The sequence below is a fragment of the Hemicordylus capensis genome, chromosome 4, assembly GCF_027244095.1.
Source record: "Hemicordylus capensis ecotype Gifberg chromosome 4, rHemCap1.1.pri, whole genome shotgun sequence".
NCBI lineage: Eukaryota > Metazoa > Chordata > Lepidosauria > Squamata > Cordylidae > Hemicordylus > Hemicordylus capensis.
In genome coordinates, this window is record NC_069660.1 from 92,790,543 (window position 1) to 92,808,532 (window position 17,990).

The following is a 17,990-nucleotide window of genomic DNA, read 5'->3' on the forward strand; positions in this document are numbered from 1 at the left end:
GCAAGCTGGTTTGGTCTGGTTTGGCCCAACCACAAACTGGTTCGGTGGTTCGCGGACTGGTGAGGATGGCACTGTGGTGCGGGCCGGTGGCAAGAGGCAGCTTTAAAAGTAAATAAGCAGGTCCTTACTGGTGCTACTGCTGCATGCAGTAGTGGTGTGGTCCGGCACTCATCTGGCCTCCGTGCATGCTTGGAGGTCATTTGTGTGGTCAAAATGGTGTTGTTGACCTTACCGGTAGTGCTGGTAAGAACCTGCTTTTTACTTTTAAAGGTGCATCACGCTGCCACTCCATCCCACCCTAACTAGCCCTTGAACCACCAATTTGGTTTGCGGCTTGGCCAAACTGGATCGAACTGTTCTGTGGACCGGCGGTTCAGTCCAAATTCAGACCAAACCATGAACCCTCACTCCTTACACACCGCTAGATGTGGAAGCCTGGTTCTGCTCCTAAAGCTCCTTAGTTGAATTAGGGTAAGGGACTATAGGTCTGGTTGTCTTATTAATGGACCAATGGTTTCTATCTTCCCATCTCAATTCAAGGTGAGGGCAATGCAAGGCTTCATTGCCCTTTAGTGATGTTACTATATAGCCACATCGGATTGGCTATACAGCACAATGACATCACCATACAGGCTACATCATCCCTGACTGCCTAGGAACATAGAAGGAGGGGGGAAAGGTCTAAAACAACAACACTGAAGCAGCTGCCAGAGGCAGCGAGAAGGGACAAATAACACCAGAAAATGTACACTTTTGAAGGGGGGTGGGTTTTGTGCATTTTTGGCCTCCCAGAAAACTAATTTTTAATGTGTCCATCCCCTGAAAATAACATTGCTCAAAACCTTCCACCATTCCCCCCCGTCGCTGCAGATGGTTCAGCATTTTACATTTCTATTTTGTAAGCCAAATTCACTCTAACACTACCTAAAAACTAAAGTAATTGCCCCAAGAGATTACCTGTCCATTCAGGGTGGTGTTTGTTCATGACAAAGTAAAAATGCTAGTAAAATTCACTGAATTTGGCCTAAGAAACAGGTTTGGGCACTCATAATGCTTGCTCACTTCATATATAATTAGTTATATAAATGGCCCACCATGACATTGTAAAGGCAGAATTAAACTAGGAGGACAATAAGAATTTAAGAATCTTATAGACTGGGGATCATTCTAAAGAAAAAGTCACACATAACCTTGCTACAGAATTCTCCTTTCCACAGTGGTAAAATTCCTCCCATGATGCTATAAGAATCTAACTGAATGAAATGTCATTCTCTTTAAAAAGAACAAACCAAGGGCAATAAGGCCATTTACTAGCTAGTTCACATTTTTAAAGGACCATATAAGTGATGGCAACATTATTTAGAGATCACATGAAAATTAAATATAGTAATGTTAGGTTTGGGATTCAAAGTTTTTATTTCAGTCTGTTTCAAGGAAGGTGGAAAATCTGTAACATGACAGCCATCTCTGAATGGCTTTTTTCATGTTGGTTCCACTGAAAATGAGATTACATACTTAGATGGGGGTAAACCTAATTAGCGGATAATGGGATTCTTTTGTGGGCATTTTATATACTGTCTGCAAGTCGGCTCATCTACATTATTACACTTTTTCTTTGCCATTTTAAAAGAAAACTTTTAAAATAAATGCAATGTGCATAAATGGTTCCTCTCTCATTTTCGTCTGGATATTCTCATGTCATAATAGAAACAGAGAAAACTTTCATTATTTAGGGAATTTTTATTATTAACTACACCCAAAGCATATTTCAGTGTACAAATAATGCTGCAATTCTTAAGATCAAATAAGACGTAACTTTATTTATTGAGTGAGTGAGTGTATTTCTATAACACCCCAAACATGTGCCTTTAGGCAGTTTACAATAAATACATCATAATAAAATAACAATTAAACATTAAGAAAATGTTAAAATCACATTGAAATCTAATTAAAAGTTTGGGTGAATAGGTGTGCTTAAATCAACTTCTCAAAAACTGCGAGAGATGGGGAAGCTCTTATTTCAAGAGGGAGCACATTCCAAAGCCTCAGGGCAGCAGCAGAGAAGGTAAAGTGTGCCATCAAGCAGATTTTGACTCCTAGCGCCCACAGAGCCCTGTGGTTTTCTTTGGCAGAATACAGCAGAGAAGGCCCATCCCTAAATAGCCACCAAATGAGCTGGCAACAACTGCAGATTTCAACTCTCTGGGTGAAATCAGTAGGCAGTGGGGCTCATAATGAAGAAGGTGTTCGTTTAAATGCCCTGGACCTAAACTGTTTAGTGATTTATAGGTTATACCCAGCACTTTGTATTTTGCCAAGAAACATATTGGTACCCTATGTCATTCTTTTAATGTAGGGGTAATATGGCCTTTTTGAGATGACTCAGAGAACAACCTGGCTGTCACATTTTCACAGCAGCAGTTTCCAGACTACATGTAAAGGAAGGCCCACATAGAGTGCATTGCAGTAGTCGAGTCTGGAAATTACCAGCACATGTACTTCTGGAAGTTACCAGCATGTGTACTATTGTTTTAAGGTCCTTTATCTCCAGAAACAGACATAGTTGGTGTATCGGTCGAAGCTGATAGAAAGCACTCCTGGCCATTGCCTCATCCGAGAATCCAGAAGTACTTCCAAACTATGCATCCCTTCCTTCTGGGGGAGTGTAAGCCTGTTCAAAACAGGCAGATGAAAACTGTCTCTTGGGTTCCAACCCTGCACAATGAATACCTCTGTCTTATTTGGATTCAGCTTCAGTTTGTTATCCCTCATCCAGCCCATTACCTCCTCCAGGCAATCATTTAGGGAGGTTATGCCTTTTCCTGATGAAGTTGACATGGAGAAAGAGATTTAGGTGTCATCAGCATACTGATAAAATCCTGCACCAAATCTTCTAATGATCTCTCCCAGCGGTTTCATGAAGATATTAAAAAGCATTGGAGACTGTACGGAGCCCTGGAGGACTCCATACAAAAGCTTTTATTTTGAAGAACAATAATCTCCAAGTGATACCATCTGGAATCTGCCTGAAAGGTAGAAGCAGAATCATTGCAAAGCAGTGCCTTCTACTCCCTACTCCCTCAGATGATCCAGAAGGATACCATGATCAATGGTATTAAAAGGCGCCAAGAGATCCAACAGGACTAACCTAGTCACACTTTAAATTCTCAATTGGAGATCACCAATCAGGCCAATAAAGGCAGTCTCCACCCCATAACCTGTTTGAAAACTGGTTTGAAATGGATCTAATTATGATCCCATTCCCACGACCAGCCCTATTTGGGTTATGTCAGGGCTGGCCCAGATAGGGCTGGTCTGGGGCCCCAAGATTGCTCCTGGTCCTGCCACTCCTTCCCTGGGTAGCTTTGATTGGCAACCCAGGTATAAAGCGAGGGAGGAGGACAAGTGTGTGCCTTCTATCTCACTCTCTGGTCATCTGGGGATTCATGCTGCTAGCTGGGCTGCTGCCAGCCTTCTTTAGAATAGAGGCGGAGGAAAGGAGTGGCCAGACAGTGCAGAACTTTCCAATGCACAGTGCTCCTTGCGCGTTGCATTGTAGGATGCCTGGTGGCTTTGGCTTGCTCCTCCCCCCGCCCGATTGCCACTGGACTTACTGCCATGCTGCTCGTCTGGGCATGCAGGCAACGGAGCCCTGGTGGGCGAACGGTCATTTGGGGGAAGGCAGGTAGGCTCCTGCCTTTTCCCCAGTCTGTCCCCTTGTGGTTGTGTGAATGACCTCCATATGTTTCCTCCCAAATTGTCCGGAGCTGAGGCCACCACCTTCTCAATCAACTTGCCCAACCATGGTAGGTTAGAAACAGTTTTATAATTGCCTAACTCAGAGGGATCCAACATAGCCTTCTTCAAAAGAGGTCTAATTGCTTCTATAAGACAGTAGGGCATCCTGCCTTCCCTCAGAGATGCAATTAAGATGTCTATTAGGCCCCTTCCAATAACATTCCTACAAGATGATAATTAATCTATGGAGTTTTTTGCCATGGGATGTGGTGATGGCCACTAGTTTGGATGGCTTTAAAAGGGACTTAAACAAATTCATGGAGGACAGGTCTGTCAATGGCTACAGACCACTTCCAGCCTCAGAGGCACAATGCCTCTCAATACCACTTTCAGGGGAGCAACAGCAAGAGAGAGGGCATGCCCTTAACTCTTAACTATGGGCTTCCCAGAGGCATCTGGTTGGCCACTGTGTGAAACAGGATGCTGGACCAGATAGGCCTTGGCCTGATCCAGCAGGGCTGTTTATTTATTTAGCAAATATTTATACCGCCCAAAATTCACATCTCTGGGCTGTTCTTATGTTCTAAGATAGTATAAGCCATGTTGGGCAAGATTCAAGAGGACAGGTGATAGGCCACAGTGCCCTAACCAGCTTGTCCACATCCTTGGGACTGAAATTGATCCAATCTAACCATATAAGAGGAGTTACTGGACACCTCCACTTTATTTATTTACTTATTATATTTGTACACTGCCCTAAATTTCTGTTTCTGGGCAGTTTACAGCAACATAAACAAATTAAAACAGAAATTCAAACCTTAAAACTATTTAAAACCAGAAGTCTAGTTAAAAAGCTTGGGTGAATAAATGTGTCTTTAGAGACTTTTAAAAAGTTGTCAGGGATGGTCTGACAACAATTATTGCAGACATTAGGCTCTGCAATACTTGTGGAGTCTAGGTAGGTTTGAATATGACTATATCATTGTTCAGTTTTGCTTTTAAGCCAACTTTAAGAACAGCCGCCACGCAAGAGCCTGATCTGGACTGGGACCAGAATATAGAAGTAGTGAGTATTTACCCCTTTTACTCTGTTCTATTTTCCTTCCCAAACCCCTCCCAAACTTCTATGAGCCCTCAAAGGAGTTACTGCAGAAAACAACTTTGGGGGCCTGTAGAAAATGGGAGGGAGGTGGATTTTTGGTGGGGAAATGGCATGGGGGGAAAAGGGTTAAACTAAGGCTGCCAACTCTGACTGAAGCTATTCCTGGACACCCAGCCCACCCCCACCCAAAGGTTTGCAATTATTTTCTCAAGATCAATCCATTAACATCTCCATGATTGCTTTCAATGGTCAGCTGGAGATTGATGCAGATTCCTAGAGACTCCAGGCCTGCCCTGCAGGGCTGGCAACCCTAGATTAACACTCTCTGTCTCCACAATGGTCCCAATCAGGATTAGGTCCCTACATGACTGTTTTTAAAGTAAAAACAAACCAAACCAAACCTAAATGAGACAATGATGCTTTTAATGTGACACTTACCTTGGCCCTTATTCTTATTCTATGAGATGAGTTAGGCCTAAATCTAGTGCTTTTATGAAGGTGAAATGCAAGTTTGAGAAAATATTTTAGTCACTAATGAAGATCCTTCGGCTAGGAAGAATGAGGTGGAATGGCCCTTCCAAATAAAAAACAATTATATGGGGCTATTCACATGACCATGCAAATGAGTAGTTGGGCATACAGAGGGAAAGCAGGGTTCAACCTATCTTCCCCCAGACAAATCCCTTTTTGCTTCTTTGGTGCATGAACGACACACCCACATGACCTGCACTGCCAGGTGCAGTGTGGATTAACATAGCCCGGGACTTGATATCCCAGCCTCCGGATATCCCACAAGGCACCACACAACAAGCATGGTGCCTTGGGGGATTCCCCCGTCAGATGGGAGCTCTAGGTGCCCGTCTCTGTGTCTACTCAGGCTCTGTGAAGCCCGAAAGACACATGGCAGCCAAGTTAAGGAAGCACTTGCTCCCTTAACCTAGAAAAAGAGCTGGGTTGTGAAGTGGGGTTAGGCTGGGTGGAAGCGCTGGGATCTGCATAGATCCCGGCAATCTACATGAGCAGCCTAGCCCAGGCTAGCCTGTCCTAGCCCAAGGTAGGCTGCTTGTGAGGCAGCCTCTATAGATAACAAGATAATAACTTCTTGAGACTTCACACAGTCAAGGATCTACTTGTGTACCAAAAGCCATAGGCCTTGTATGATGGGGTGTTATTTTCCATATCTCCCCCCCCCACACACATATATTTAAGTACTTTTACCTACCCTAAGCACTCAGGATGCAGTGAATTATAAACCAACAAACACGCAGTAACACTACAGGATTGATTAGAAGTCAGTTGCGGTTCTACAGCAGCCAGGTGTCTCATCACATTAAAGAAACGGTTAACTTCTACAATTCCTTAATCATGCAGCATCTTATAAGATTAGACCTGGAGTGTCCTCAGCTCCCTATAAAAACCTGTCACAGTCAAAAGCCCCAGTATCTTGCAGGAAGGCCTCAGAGAGCTGCAGGATGAGGCCCTTGTAATTAAAAGCAACTACCTGATGCAACATTACAACTACTGATCACCATCATCCAGCCTGGAAAAAGGGTATTCGATACTTAATTAGACAGCTGTTCCGTAGGATTACAGATTTTCGTATTTAAAACAACACTACAGCAGCATTTTAAGAAGTCTTATTTATGCTGTAATAAGAGACCCTTCTTCCTTGAGGAACACATTATAGAAAGGCTTTGAAGGGAAAAGGAAGCAAAATGTAAAACTCTTTTTAGAACATTGATTAAACTGCAGCGAGAAGTACTGTGGAAACTGGAACACTACCAACCCTTGTTTTGGACAGCCATTTAGCTAGGGTGCAGGTACAATAGCCCTGTTATTCAAAATAACTCTCTGAACACATTAACAAGTGTCGAAAGCAGATCAGAAATCCTGCCCTAGCATATCACACTCACCTCCTTCATTGTGCTGCTCACAGAAACTGCAGTGTTTGTCTGCAGAGGGAAGCTCTGTAACCATGATACAGATGCTTCTGTGACTGACAGCCTGGATTGCCCCAGGCTGCTAATCACAGAAATGCCTGCCACTACGGTTATGGTGCTTCCCTCTGCAGACAAACACTGCTGTTCCCATGAACATGTTGACGAGGGAGGCCAATGACGTGCCAGGGCAGAACTTTCCACCTTGTAAGTGTGTTCAGCGCAGTCATTTTGCATGCTTGAATAGGGCTCATGGGGGACGTAGAAGTTTCAGGGCAGAAGTAACAATGCTTCTCCTCATTATACCTCATTGTGGCTGGTCAGAGTTTCTAGAGGTACAATTTGGTGCGGAGCTTAGTAGACAATTACAATTTATACATTTCTAACAATGTTTAAAGGAATGCTGATAACTATCAAGAGCAAGGGCCCTCTTTTATGTTCTTAAATTAAAAGTTTGCCCAGTCTATTAATCAAGTTTCTGCAATCAAAATCATATTCATAATATATCAGTACCTGCCTGGAGTCAATGGACTAGTTCACAGAGTGGGCACACCATGGATTGTTATAATGATTGACATGGCTTCTGATTCTGCCAAGCCTGAACACTCTCTCCTTTACCTTCCTCTACCTCTGTGAGTTGTTAAATTACAAGTTGTCTGAACCCAAAGCTGTTGTTTAACTATGGTTAACAAATCATGATTAAAACCAAGATGTGAAACAAAGTTGAATCTCAGCTTCATATTTTAAAACCACAGTTAAACAACATATTCAGGTTTGGAAGAGCCATGGAACTGTGGTTTAACAAATCATGATTCCTTCAGTGCACTAGTGGAAGTGGAAGGCAGCTTCCTATATTCCTAGATAAGATGAGAAGAGGAGAGGAAGCGTGTGGGCTCAGGTGTGTTAGAAGTCACATTGACAATCTAACAAACCATGGTTTGTTTTATCATCTGAACTGACCCAATATGTTTGTTAAATGCACAAAAGAAATCCCACAAACATTCTGAAATTAAAACAAATATTTCAAATATACTTGTTTTTCTAATTAACAATACATTTCTGCAATAAATAATTGCAAAAACTGGATTTTACCATTGTTGAAAATAGAATTCTTTTTACGACCAAATTCTAAAATCTCATAAAAGTTGTTTACAGGTTTTAGGTATAGGAGCAATTAAAGTTTAGTCCTACATGTGCATGCTAATCCAGAAGCAACAAATAGTGGTTCAGAGAATCACAATTCAAAAACAGCCACATAATTTTTATTCTTAAAGAGAAGATTAAGACAAAATGTATTAGTAACTGACTTCACAGTAAGACAGAGAAAAGAAAGTTGCTTAAGTAATTACAATGGGAATTCTCTCACTATGTAGAATCCCCAAGCAACACAGAGGTGCCACTATACTTGGATTCAAGGTGGCAAACTTATTCAGAACATGGCCAGATTCCTCTTAGAAAACACTGTCTTTTGGGATTAGGCCAAACAGAGTTCCCTCTAATTATTATTATCAGTAGCGGAAAGAGTTTTTTCCTGAGCGGCAGTATAAAGGCAGTGTGCACACATAACCTGTAGTTCTTCGACGTGGTCTCTGCCTTCTACACAAATGGGCGCATAACTAGCAAGCACCCAAGGAGGAGGGAAAACATAGGCAATATATTATTATTATTATTATTATTATACATTTATATCCCGCTCTTGCTCCAAGGAGCCCAGAGCGGTGTACTACATACTTAAGTTTCTCTTTCACAACAGCCCTGTGAAGTAGGCTAGATTGAGAGAGAAATGACTGGCCCAGAGTCACCCAGCTAGTATCATGGCTGAATGGGGATTTGAACTCGGGTCTCCCCGGTCCTAGTCCAGCACTCTAACCACTACACCAGCTGGGGACAGGGTTCCCGCTGAAGCAGGAGAATTGAGCTTGTTAGATTCCGACGAGGTCTCTGTGCAGGTGCATAGCCCATTTGTGTAGAAGACAGAGACCAAGTTGAAGAACTCTCTCTGAAACACACATCCACACACAAAACTAATTACTATGCTGTGGCATGCAAAAAAATGTGTGCAGCTGGTGGGGGGTGGGGCCCTGCCAGGGCACATTGAACCTGTGCCTAGCAAAGGTGAGACTGCAGCAGGTATGTGTGAGGTTCCTCTCCAACTGTTCACAGAAGATCTTTTGAGCCAGCAACAGAGCAATGGACATTGCCTAACTCTTTTGTAATAGAAGCACAGTGTGAATAACAGTATTTGGCAACCTTTGCAGCACCCAAAATACGAAACTATACAAGATGGGGTGAGGAATTCATGGCTATCACACAATATATGAAGGAAGAGGGAGGCAAAAGGGAATTGGGGAAAGGAGTGAGAGTGAGAGAGAACACACAATTTGAAGGGAGGAGAAGAGGCTGTGGGAGCATAGGAGACAAAAGGGAGATGGGGAAATGAGATGGAGGGAGAGAGAGAGAAAGAAAGAGAAGGAACATATATATGTTGGTATAAGCCCATCAGCTTAGATAATACTAGGTTTTTTTCCAGCATGCTTCTTTACTTACAATGTACTGTGATGTTACAAATGGCTGGGAAGCAGATCATTTTGCTTAAAACGGATTACTTGCATATGCTCAAGGCCACTGTTCTTACATCATTTTTTAAAAAAGGCTTTCTCTGGTTAGGAGTAGCTCTGCACATGCTCAAAAGCACTGTCCACCCAATATTATTTTTAAGGCAACAGACTCAAAACACAGGAAGAGGGTCTGTATTTTCTGGGGGAGAAACTCTTGTGAGGGAAAAATTCAGAGGAGAGGCTCTTCTGAGCCTTACTCCTTTCCCTAACACCCAAGGTTGCAGCAGCCACCTCCCCACTCCTCTGACCAGCCAAGCCAAGGGCGGAGTCCTTACCCGAGCCATGTGCCATCCCCATAGCCCCGCAGTTCTGCAAAATGAGATGGAAGGGCAGAAAGAGGTTTTGTTGCTGCTCACTAGCCCCAATGCATGCACATATATTATTGGGAGTCAGAATGGAAACGGTGCCCGCCATTTCACCTGGCATTCTGTCTTCCTCATAGAAACAGAAAAGGTCTCAAATCAAATTATCTGCAGGCATTAATGACACCTAGGAGATGTTATTAATGTCTGCAGATAATTTGACTCTAGACCTTTTCTGTTTCTATGAAGAAGACAGAACACCGGGTGCAACGGAGGGTAGGAAAGGCAGAGAGAGAGGCGGAGGAGGGAGTGGGTGGGAGAAGCAACTGAGCCAGGCAAGGACCGGACTCTGGAGTCTGAGGTGCTGGGGGAAAGGTGGCACGGAGAGAGCAGCAGCCGCAGAGGAAGCGGCACTTTCTGAGAGGGCCAGGGCAATTGAGAGGCTCTGAAAGATCTCTGCATGGGGGGCTTGGAGAGTTTGCGTGCATGCGCAGCCGCACACCTTAGAGGGAACAGTGAGGCCAAGCCTTCCAGGCTGCTTTCCAGGCTAGTTTTTGCTTCCTGCCCAAAACCGTGTGGTACAAAAGACTGGGGTGCAGACAGAGGCCAGTATCAGGCCCTGGCCAGCTGAAATCTGCAGAGGAGTTGACCCTGTACCCCTCTGCACATATGGTCTCACCCAGCCCAGTACCTGTTCAGGAAGGAAGCTAAGGGGTTAGCCTGGCTCCTGGGAGACCAGAGGAGTCTCAAACCTACTAGCTCCACAGGCTTTTGCTGCTTGTTCTGGGGTAGAGGAGTAAGTGAATGAGAGCTTTAAATAATGGATGCTTTTTAAAGCTTATGCCAGACAATATGACTGTATTGTCTGACACTTTGTTGTAACTGTGTCTGGGAATGGGAAATTTGGGTGGGGTGGGGGTGGCGGCAATATCCTTTGCAGTCATCCCTGATGCTGTTAACAGTTTTGTGCTCTGAGCAGGGGTTGGATTAGAAGTCCCTTCAAACTCTAAAACACTATGTTTCTATGATTCTAGGAACACAGAATGCCACAACATCAGATTCATTATCAACTATGTTCATTATTTAAATTTATATACTGTACTTTGTTCCAAGACCCCAGGGCAGTGAACAAAAACTAAAAACAATCATCATAATATTTCATTAAAATCATATTTGAAATAAAACAAATACAGCAACAATCAACTAAAAGGAAGGCAGACAGGGCAGCTATTCATTGACCAAAGGCCTGAACAAAAAGGGCAATCTTCAATCTTGCTTAAAATTAAAGTGTTCTGTATCTCTGTATATACTAAGGGAAGATTCATTGGAACAAATAGCATTAATCACGACTGCACTGCACAAGATTGTCACATGTAAAAACAACATGCATCATGTCATGTATTAACCAGATTTACACAAACACACACAACGGATACATGCTTGCGATATTCATAAGCACCCAAACAGGTGAGTCAACCATGATTTGATTTTTTAAAATGGAATAAAATACCAAATAAAGTTATTTTACTTACATCTCTTCTGGGGAAAGTTCCTAGTAATTTGAATTCTTCCCAAGGATATCCCTTGGAAGCGACAAAATCAAAGACGATCTGCAGCTTGCTGCTTGCCAAGAAACGTCGCTCAAAGAACTCTCCACTGGGTGTTCGGATGCGCAGCTTACTGACTGATTCACTGCTCTCCTCTTTTGGCTCTGGAGGCAAAGACTGCTCCAGGGATAACCTAATAGCCTGAAGAAGGAAATAAAAAGCCAGCTGAGTTTCAACTTCAGCTAGAGTACAGTTTCCCATTTCCCTACAGAACTTTACTATAGAAAATTACATATTTGAAAAGAGTACAAATTGATTAATTTTAAGTTAGTGTTTCAGAAATAGCTGCGATCGAAAAGGCCTTCTCTCCTAGATACCTGACCTGCTTTTTATGAACTTTCTGTGAAGGGTTAGGTGATCACTGTGAAGGGTTAGGTAACCTCTTGCTAAAAACAGGTGAATCTACATTTTGTAGAACATACATTTTTCCTTGTTATTTCCTGTTCTTCCTCTGAGCAATCTACATGGATATATTTCTTCTCACAACCACCCTGTAAAGTTGGTTAGGCTGAGAAAGAAGTGACTGGCCCAGAGCAATCCAGTGAGTTTCATAGCTAAATGGGGATTTGAATGTGCATCCCCCCCCAAGTTCTAATCCAACACTCTAATCACTAAACCACACTGGCCCCACACCTTCTGGGTATCTAAATTGTATCAGGACTTCTACTGTGGTATTTTGGTTCAAAAGTATGAGAGGGACAACTCCTGTGTTCTATGACTCCCCTCCTGACAACAGTGTTACAGATTATCTGTCTGGGCTTCAAGATCCATGTTTCCCTGCCCCTGTTTTGTATAGGACCTCAACTGTAACCCTGGGAGAGATTATCTGCTGTGACTTTCTAGTGTTGAAAGTAGTAATGTAGTGTTGAAAGTAGTAATCAGTTCTAGTGTTGAATTCTAGTGTTGAAAGTAGTAATCAGTAATGGGTACCTAGACTCCAGAATGACTCCCTTCACACAAGTTGACTATTAGCTGCTCCAGACCTGGAAGGTTGATATATGTTTCTAGGTCAAGTTGGGACCTTGCCTGGGCAACCACAGTATCGATCATGTGTGGCTCTCATCCATGGCAGCTTATAACCCAGCACTGGCATCTCACTAAAGATACAAAAATAATGGAGTGCCTTCTCTTTGTCTGCTTAAACTTGACTAAGGTGAAGAGACTGGAGTGGGGAGGAGAGATACTGTTTTATTTTTTCATTCTAATTTTTGAGGATACATAAGCTCCTCCCTTGGGAGGAAAACTTCAAGTGGCCAGGCTTTCTTCCTGTTTCTGAGAAAGAAGTTCTTTTCTACACTACAGGTCTAGGATTTATATCTCAATGACACATCCATCTTTATTCATTTCTTAATAACAGCCCACAAAACAACTAATTAAAATAAATCCTCCTCTTATAACACATTATTAGACCTATAGTTTACTGCTTAGTGGTGATAGCTAATTTAATTGTCAGACAGAAAAGGCTTAGGAAATTTTGATTGAGGGAATAATTGTCAAGTGCCAAATTGCTTTTTAATGCATAAAAATAAAAACCATTAAATATTTACACAAAATAATTTATTAAAAATCCTGTAACCTCCCAGGCAAAATTCTTGACCAGAGAACAATCAGACAGACCTCAACATCTACAAAGAATCTTACAATAAAACAAATTGAATCAAGTCTCCCAGTTATCCGGATGTAGCATGCTCACTCAAAGCAGTTTCATGTGAATGAACCAATGTAAGTAGTATTTTTTGTTCATCCATATATTTAAAACTTTTTTATGCAACTCAGGCTAATTTAATATAGGAAGCTGCATTATTCATGTAAGATGTTGTGTTTTATGCTAGAATACCTACGGGGAGGATAGGCCTAATGCTGGAGGCTGGATGTGAGCTAGCAAACTGAGGCTAAATCCAAACAAGGTGGAGGTGCTGTTGGTCAGTAGAAAAGCCAATCAGGACAGGGTGGTTTGGTAGAGCCAATCAGCTCTAGATGTGGTTGTACTCCCCTTGAAAGAGCAAGTGTGCAGCTTAAGGATGTTGCTGGACTCAGCTCTGCTTTTGGATATTCAGGAAGAGGTGGAGGCCGGGGGTGCCTTTGCACAGCTTCAGATAGTATGCCAGCTGCATCCCTTTCTCAAGAAGACAAATCTGGCCACGGTTAACCATGCCTTATTCATATTTTGGCTGGATTACTGCAATGCACTCTATGTGGGGCTGCCCTTAAGAATATTCTGAAACTTGAGTTAGTGCAGAATGCAGCTGCCAGGGTTCTCTGCTGAGTATATTACACCTATTTTGAAAAAACTGCACTGGATCCAATTCAAGGTGCTGATCATTACCTTTCAAGCCTTTAATGGTTTGGGCCCTGGATACTTGAAGGACCTCCTGCTCCCAAAGGTTTCTGCCCACCCAAAAAGGTCGTCAGAAGGGCCTTTGTGCCTAAAGAGCCTCTTTAGCTAGAGAGGCTAAACTGTTGTGCCCGCAGGACAGGGCCTTCTTTGTTGTTGCCCCCAGGCTCTGAAATGCTTTCCCAAGGAATGGCCGCTCTTTGACATCTGTGGCTGCTTTTAAAAAACAACTAAACATCTTTTTATTTGTTCAGGCTTTTACCCCTTAGAGGCTGCCAGGTTTCTTAGCTTTCCTGCTTTTGTTTATATTTTTAATGCTTGTTTTGTGTGTGTGTGTTATAGTTTTTACTGTTTAACCTATTTTTAAGGTTTTAAATGTGGTTTTTTAAATAAGATTTCATTGTATTTTAACTTTTGTAAACTGCTTCTGGATGTTTTATGAAAGGTGGCATAAAACGGAACAATAAATTAAAAATAAAGTTTATTCCTTTATAAAGATAAGCACCCAGAATTCCACATTGCATCTAGAACCTGTGCTGACTTCCTGAGTCAACAATACCACTCAGCAAATTATTATTATTATTGTTTATTCGATTTCTGTATTGTCCTTCCAAAAATGGCTCAGGGTGGTATAGAACAGAGAAATAAGAAATAAATAAGATGGATCCCTGTCCTCAAAGGGCTCACAATAAAAAAAGAAACATAAGATAGAAACCAGCAACAGTCACTGGAGGTACTATGCTGGTGGTGGACAGGGCCAGTTACTTTCCCCCTGCTAAATAAAGAGAATCACCACATTAAAAGGTGCCTCTTTGCCAAGCTAGCAGGGGTTGTTAGCAGGGGTTGAAAATTGTCTTTTCAATTCTTGTATTTCAAACACACCACAGGGGTATCAGAAAATCATAGTAAATAAACTCAGTTCAGAGATGAGCATCCACATTAAGCTCTACTGCAATCAAATTATATTTACTCAGAAAGGAGTCTCATTGATTTTAATGGCTCACTTGTGGTCCCAATCCTAAGCTGACTTAATGTTGAGCAATGAAATCCCATTGGTTTTAATGGGTGTTAGGCATGCCTAAGCCTCTCCAGATTCTACCTCATGTGTTTTAGGAGTTGAGTGACTGAATTTAGAAACATTTGAAAGACTGCACAGTCACAGTAATAGAAGAGGCCAAAAAAGAGGCACAGTAAATCAGTGCACTCTTTCTGCCACATCTACAATGGCCAAAAAAGGCAAGAACTATAACAGGTTTTCCCAACTTGTGGTATTCCAGATGTTGCTGAACTATATTGTAGCTGGGGATGATGGGAGTTGAGCAACATCTGGAGTATCACAGGTTGGGAACCCCTGGACTTATAAACCAGAGAACAGCTTTAGCATGCCAAAAAGCTGTGCATACCAAACACAGGTTTGGACTTATCTCTGTGAAAAGAAGCCTTTCCATGCTCTTGATACTTTCCAGGTTTGAAAACATACCGTATTTTTACACCAAGAACCCACAGGTAATACTGTTTGGGGTTTTTTTACAAATGGAAGCAGGGTGTGGAGGCTGGGAATTTAAATGGGTACAGACTGTTTACCTAAACATAAATTTCTATCCCTGCTACTTCTGTTGATCTCCCCATGCTCCCCTGGCCCTGCTCTCCCTCTCTCCCAACCACGTGGCCAGTGAGGCAGGTGGGGGAGGGGAGAGGCTTCTTAGTGGAGCCCAGGTAGCAGCAGGGGCAAGAAGTGTAGGAGCTGTCCTGTGTGTCTCTCCCCCAATGACCCACCAGGCCAGCATCTGGTGAGGCAGGCTGTTGGGGTGGTGGTGGAGGTGGTGCATGGTTTCTTTAGAAGTATTGCTTTTCATCCTTTCAGGCACCCAGCATCAGCCTCTGTGAACCGGCAAAGGCTCACCTGGCATTCCACGAGGGAAGCTGCCCTGTCTCCACTGCTAGGCTTGGGGTGGAATCCCAGAGGAAAGTACAAAAATCTTCCACGTGCAAGCTTACATGGGTTGAGAAAACTGATGGCTGCTGAATGTTTGAGGACATGTTTGCACCAGAGAAATCCCCCTTCAGGGCCTCCTTTTCCCTGAGTTAAAAACCAACTCAGAGAGGCTTGTAAACAAACAAACAAACAAACAAACAAACAAACAAACAAACAAACCCCAGTTTTATTCAACTACTACAAACTGTTTCTGTCTGAGGCTTTCTCAGCTTTTAGTTACAGTTAAGAACACTTAGTAGGTTACAAAAATAGGTTGTCTTAGGCACGCTTAAATGTTTATAGAGTCTTTTGCAATGCCCTAGGTAGGATGGGCGTAGGCTAGTGTTTCTTATTTTAATTATGTTACAGGTAAACAATAATAGAAGTGTATCAGGAATATGCAAAAGCATGCACACAAAGAAACAGAAATTCTAACACAAAATCTAACAAGCTGTTCCCCATGCTGAATTCCCTTTTCCTTGAACTCACCCAATTCCTGATGAGAAACAAGTTTCCTGCAATCCTTTATTTTAAGGATCGACAGAGTTATCCCATAAGAGAAACCTCTACGCTGGTTTCGACCATGAGGGAGCAAAACTCCATTGCCCCTCACTAAGCCTTTCTGCACCCGCTTTTCTCTCCAAACAAGACTGCCCTTCTTGTTCCCAGAATTCCCAGCAGCTGTTCTCTAGGTCTCACCCACCTAGTGTACTGATTGGCTGCTCTGGAGCTCACCAGCCTGTCAGTCAAGACAAGGTTTCACTCCCTGTTAACTCTTTAGGGGGAGAGGAGTCTGATCACCACAGTCCCCAGTCTGCCTCACCAGCTGCTTACCTGGCGGGTTGCTGGGGGAAAGAGAAAGCGGGGCCTGTGCCTATCGCCCCTGCTGCTACCTGGGCTCCGCTGAAGAGCTTTGCCCCCAGCAAGAGGTGAAGGAAGACCCATACCAGCCAGCCCTGAATCCCCACAGAGAACAGCTGGGTGTGGACTTTCAAATTTCATTTTTACAAGGATCCTTCTGAGGTGCAGGCTCTAGGCAGGTGCAGGCAGGTGCCGTGGGCGGGGACTATGTGAGAAAATATGGTAGTCATGTAATTCTCTGACTCTGGCAATGGGCAACAGATGAAGACCCCTACAACTTGGGTATTTGCCATAAAAGAGAAAGTTCTGGGAAGAGTAGAAGAATCTAAATAAAAGACCTATAACTGAGTCACCTACTGACTGAGTAAGGCCTTTCACACGAACATCTAGGGATAGTATGGGAAGGGGAAAGGGTTCCTACTGTGATCCTCATCGATGAGCACAGTCTCTGTTTGGTTCTGCAACCCAGTGCACACACAGGTAATGCAGCTGAGATCTCTGTCTTAGAATCTAGCAGCGGGGTCCTCCAAGGATCAAAGGACATATCCCAGAATGCATTGCATTCCAAGTAGAGAGACAGTTCTCACTGCATCATCAGCTCTCCTCTACTTGGACCCTCCAGCTACAGCACTCTCTGACAAACATGGCTGCCAGGTACTGTTTAAAATGGCGATTTTACCACATGATCAAAGACCAACGTAGGACATCAGCTATTTTTCTCCCACCTTGGTAAAAAGCAAAGTAAGAATGTCAGGCTACTGAGGTTTCAATAGGCTGGGTAGGCAGGAGTCCTATGGAGTCACATGAGCAGCCATAGCTGGCTTTAATGCCTCCTACTCTCTAATTCTTGGTTGTGAGAATGGACCTATCTTTTATCATTAGAAAAAGAGGTTGGAAATTCAAGGCAGAACATGAACACACACAGCACCCCCCATCATATTTAAAAATGATTTTGTGATCTTTTAGACATACTTTTTGTGTTCTAGTAGACATACTTAAAAAAAAATCATCATCTTTTTCCATTTTCTTTCCTCAAACACCTGCTTTCTATCTTTGTGTTTTGACATTTCCCATCACTGTACACCAGATGCAACATTATTTACTGAACCTAAGCAATTATATCAGAGAAAAACAAATAACAGTAGCTCATTAGAGCTGTTTTCATTGTGCAAAGAATACCTCTCTCTTTAAAGTAACCAGTCTCTAATGCTTCAGCATAATATGGATATTTACAATGGATATTCCACACCAGTGGACTATCTTGAAGAACAATGATGGGAAGAGTAAAGTTAACAACTCTTGGGGCTACGTTTTGTTGATTAAAAAGAGATATTCAGTATATGAATAGATGAATGACTGGATCTCAAATAGTCAGGCTGAACCTGAAGTCCCTTGTGTAAGCAAGCACCGTTGCACAACAATAGACTATAGGTAATCTGTACACTTGAACATGGGAGTGTTAGTAAATAGCATTGTTTGTAATGATGCTTTTGTACCGCTGTACAAACATATCCT

The 17,990-nt window shown here is 42.7% G+C and overlaps 1 protein-coding gene across 3 annotated transcripts in view; it reads right to left on the reverse strand.

Moving 5' to 3' along the window:
- The window catches only part of FAF1 (Fas associated factor 1), a 344,159-nt gene that overhangs the window by 27,498 nt on the left and 298,671 nt on the right, over positions 1-17,990 (reverse strand). For all 3 annotated transcript variants that reach the window (XM_053244221.1, XM_053244220.1, XM_053244222.1), the window contains one exon: positions 11,230-11,445. In XM_053244221.1, the coding sequence (XP_053100196.1) occupies positions 11,230-11,445 (216 nt within the window). The remainder of the gene's footprint in view (positions 1-11,229; positions 11,446-17,990) is intronic.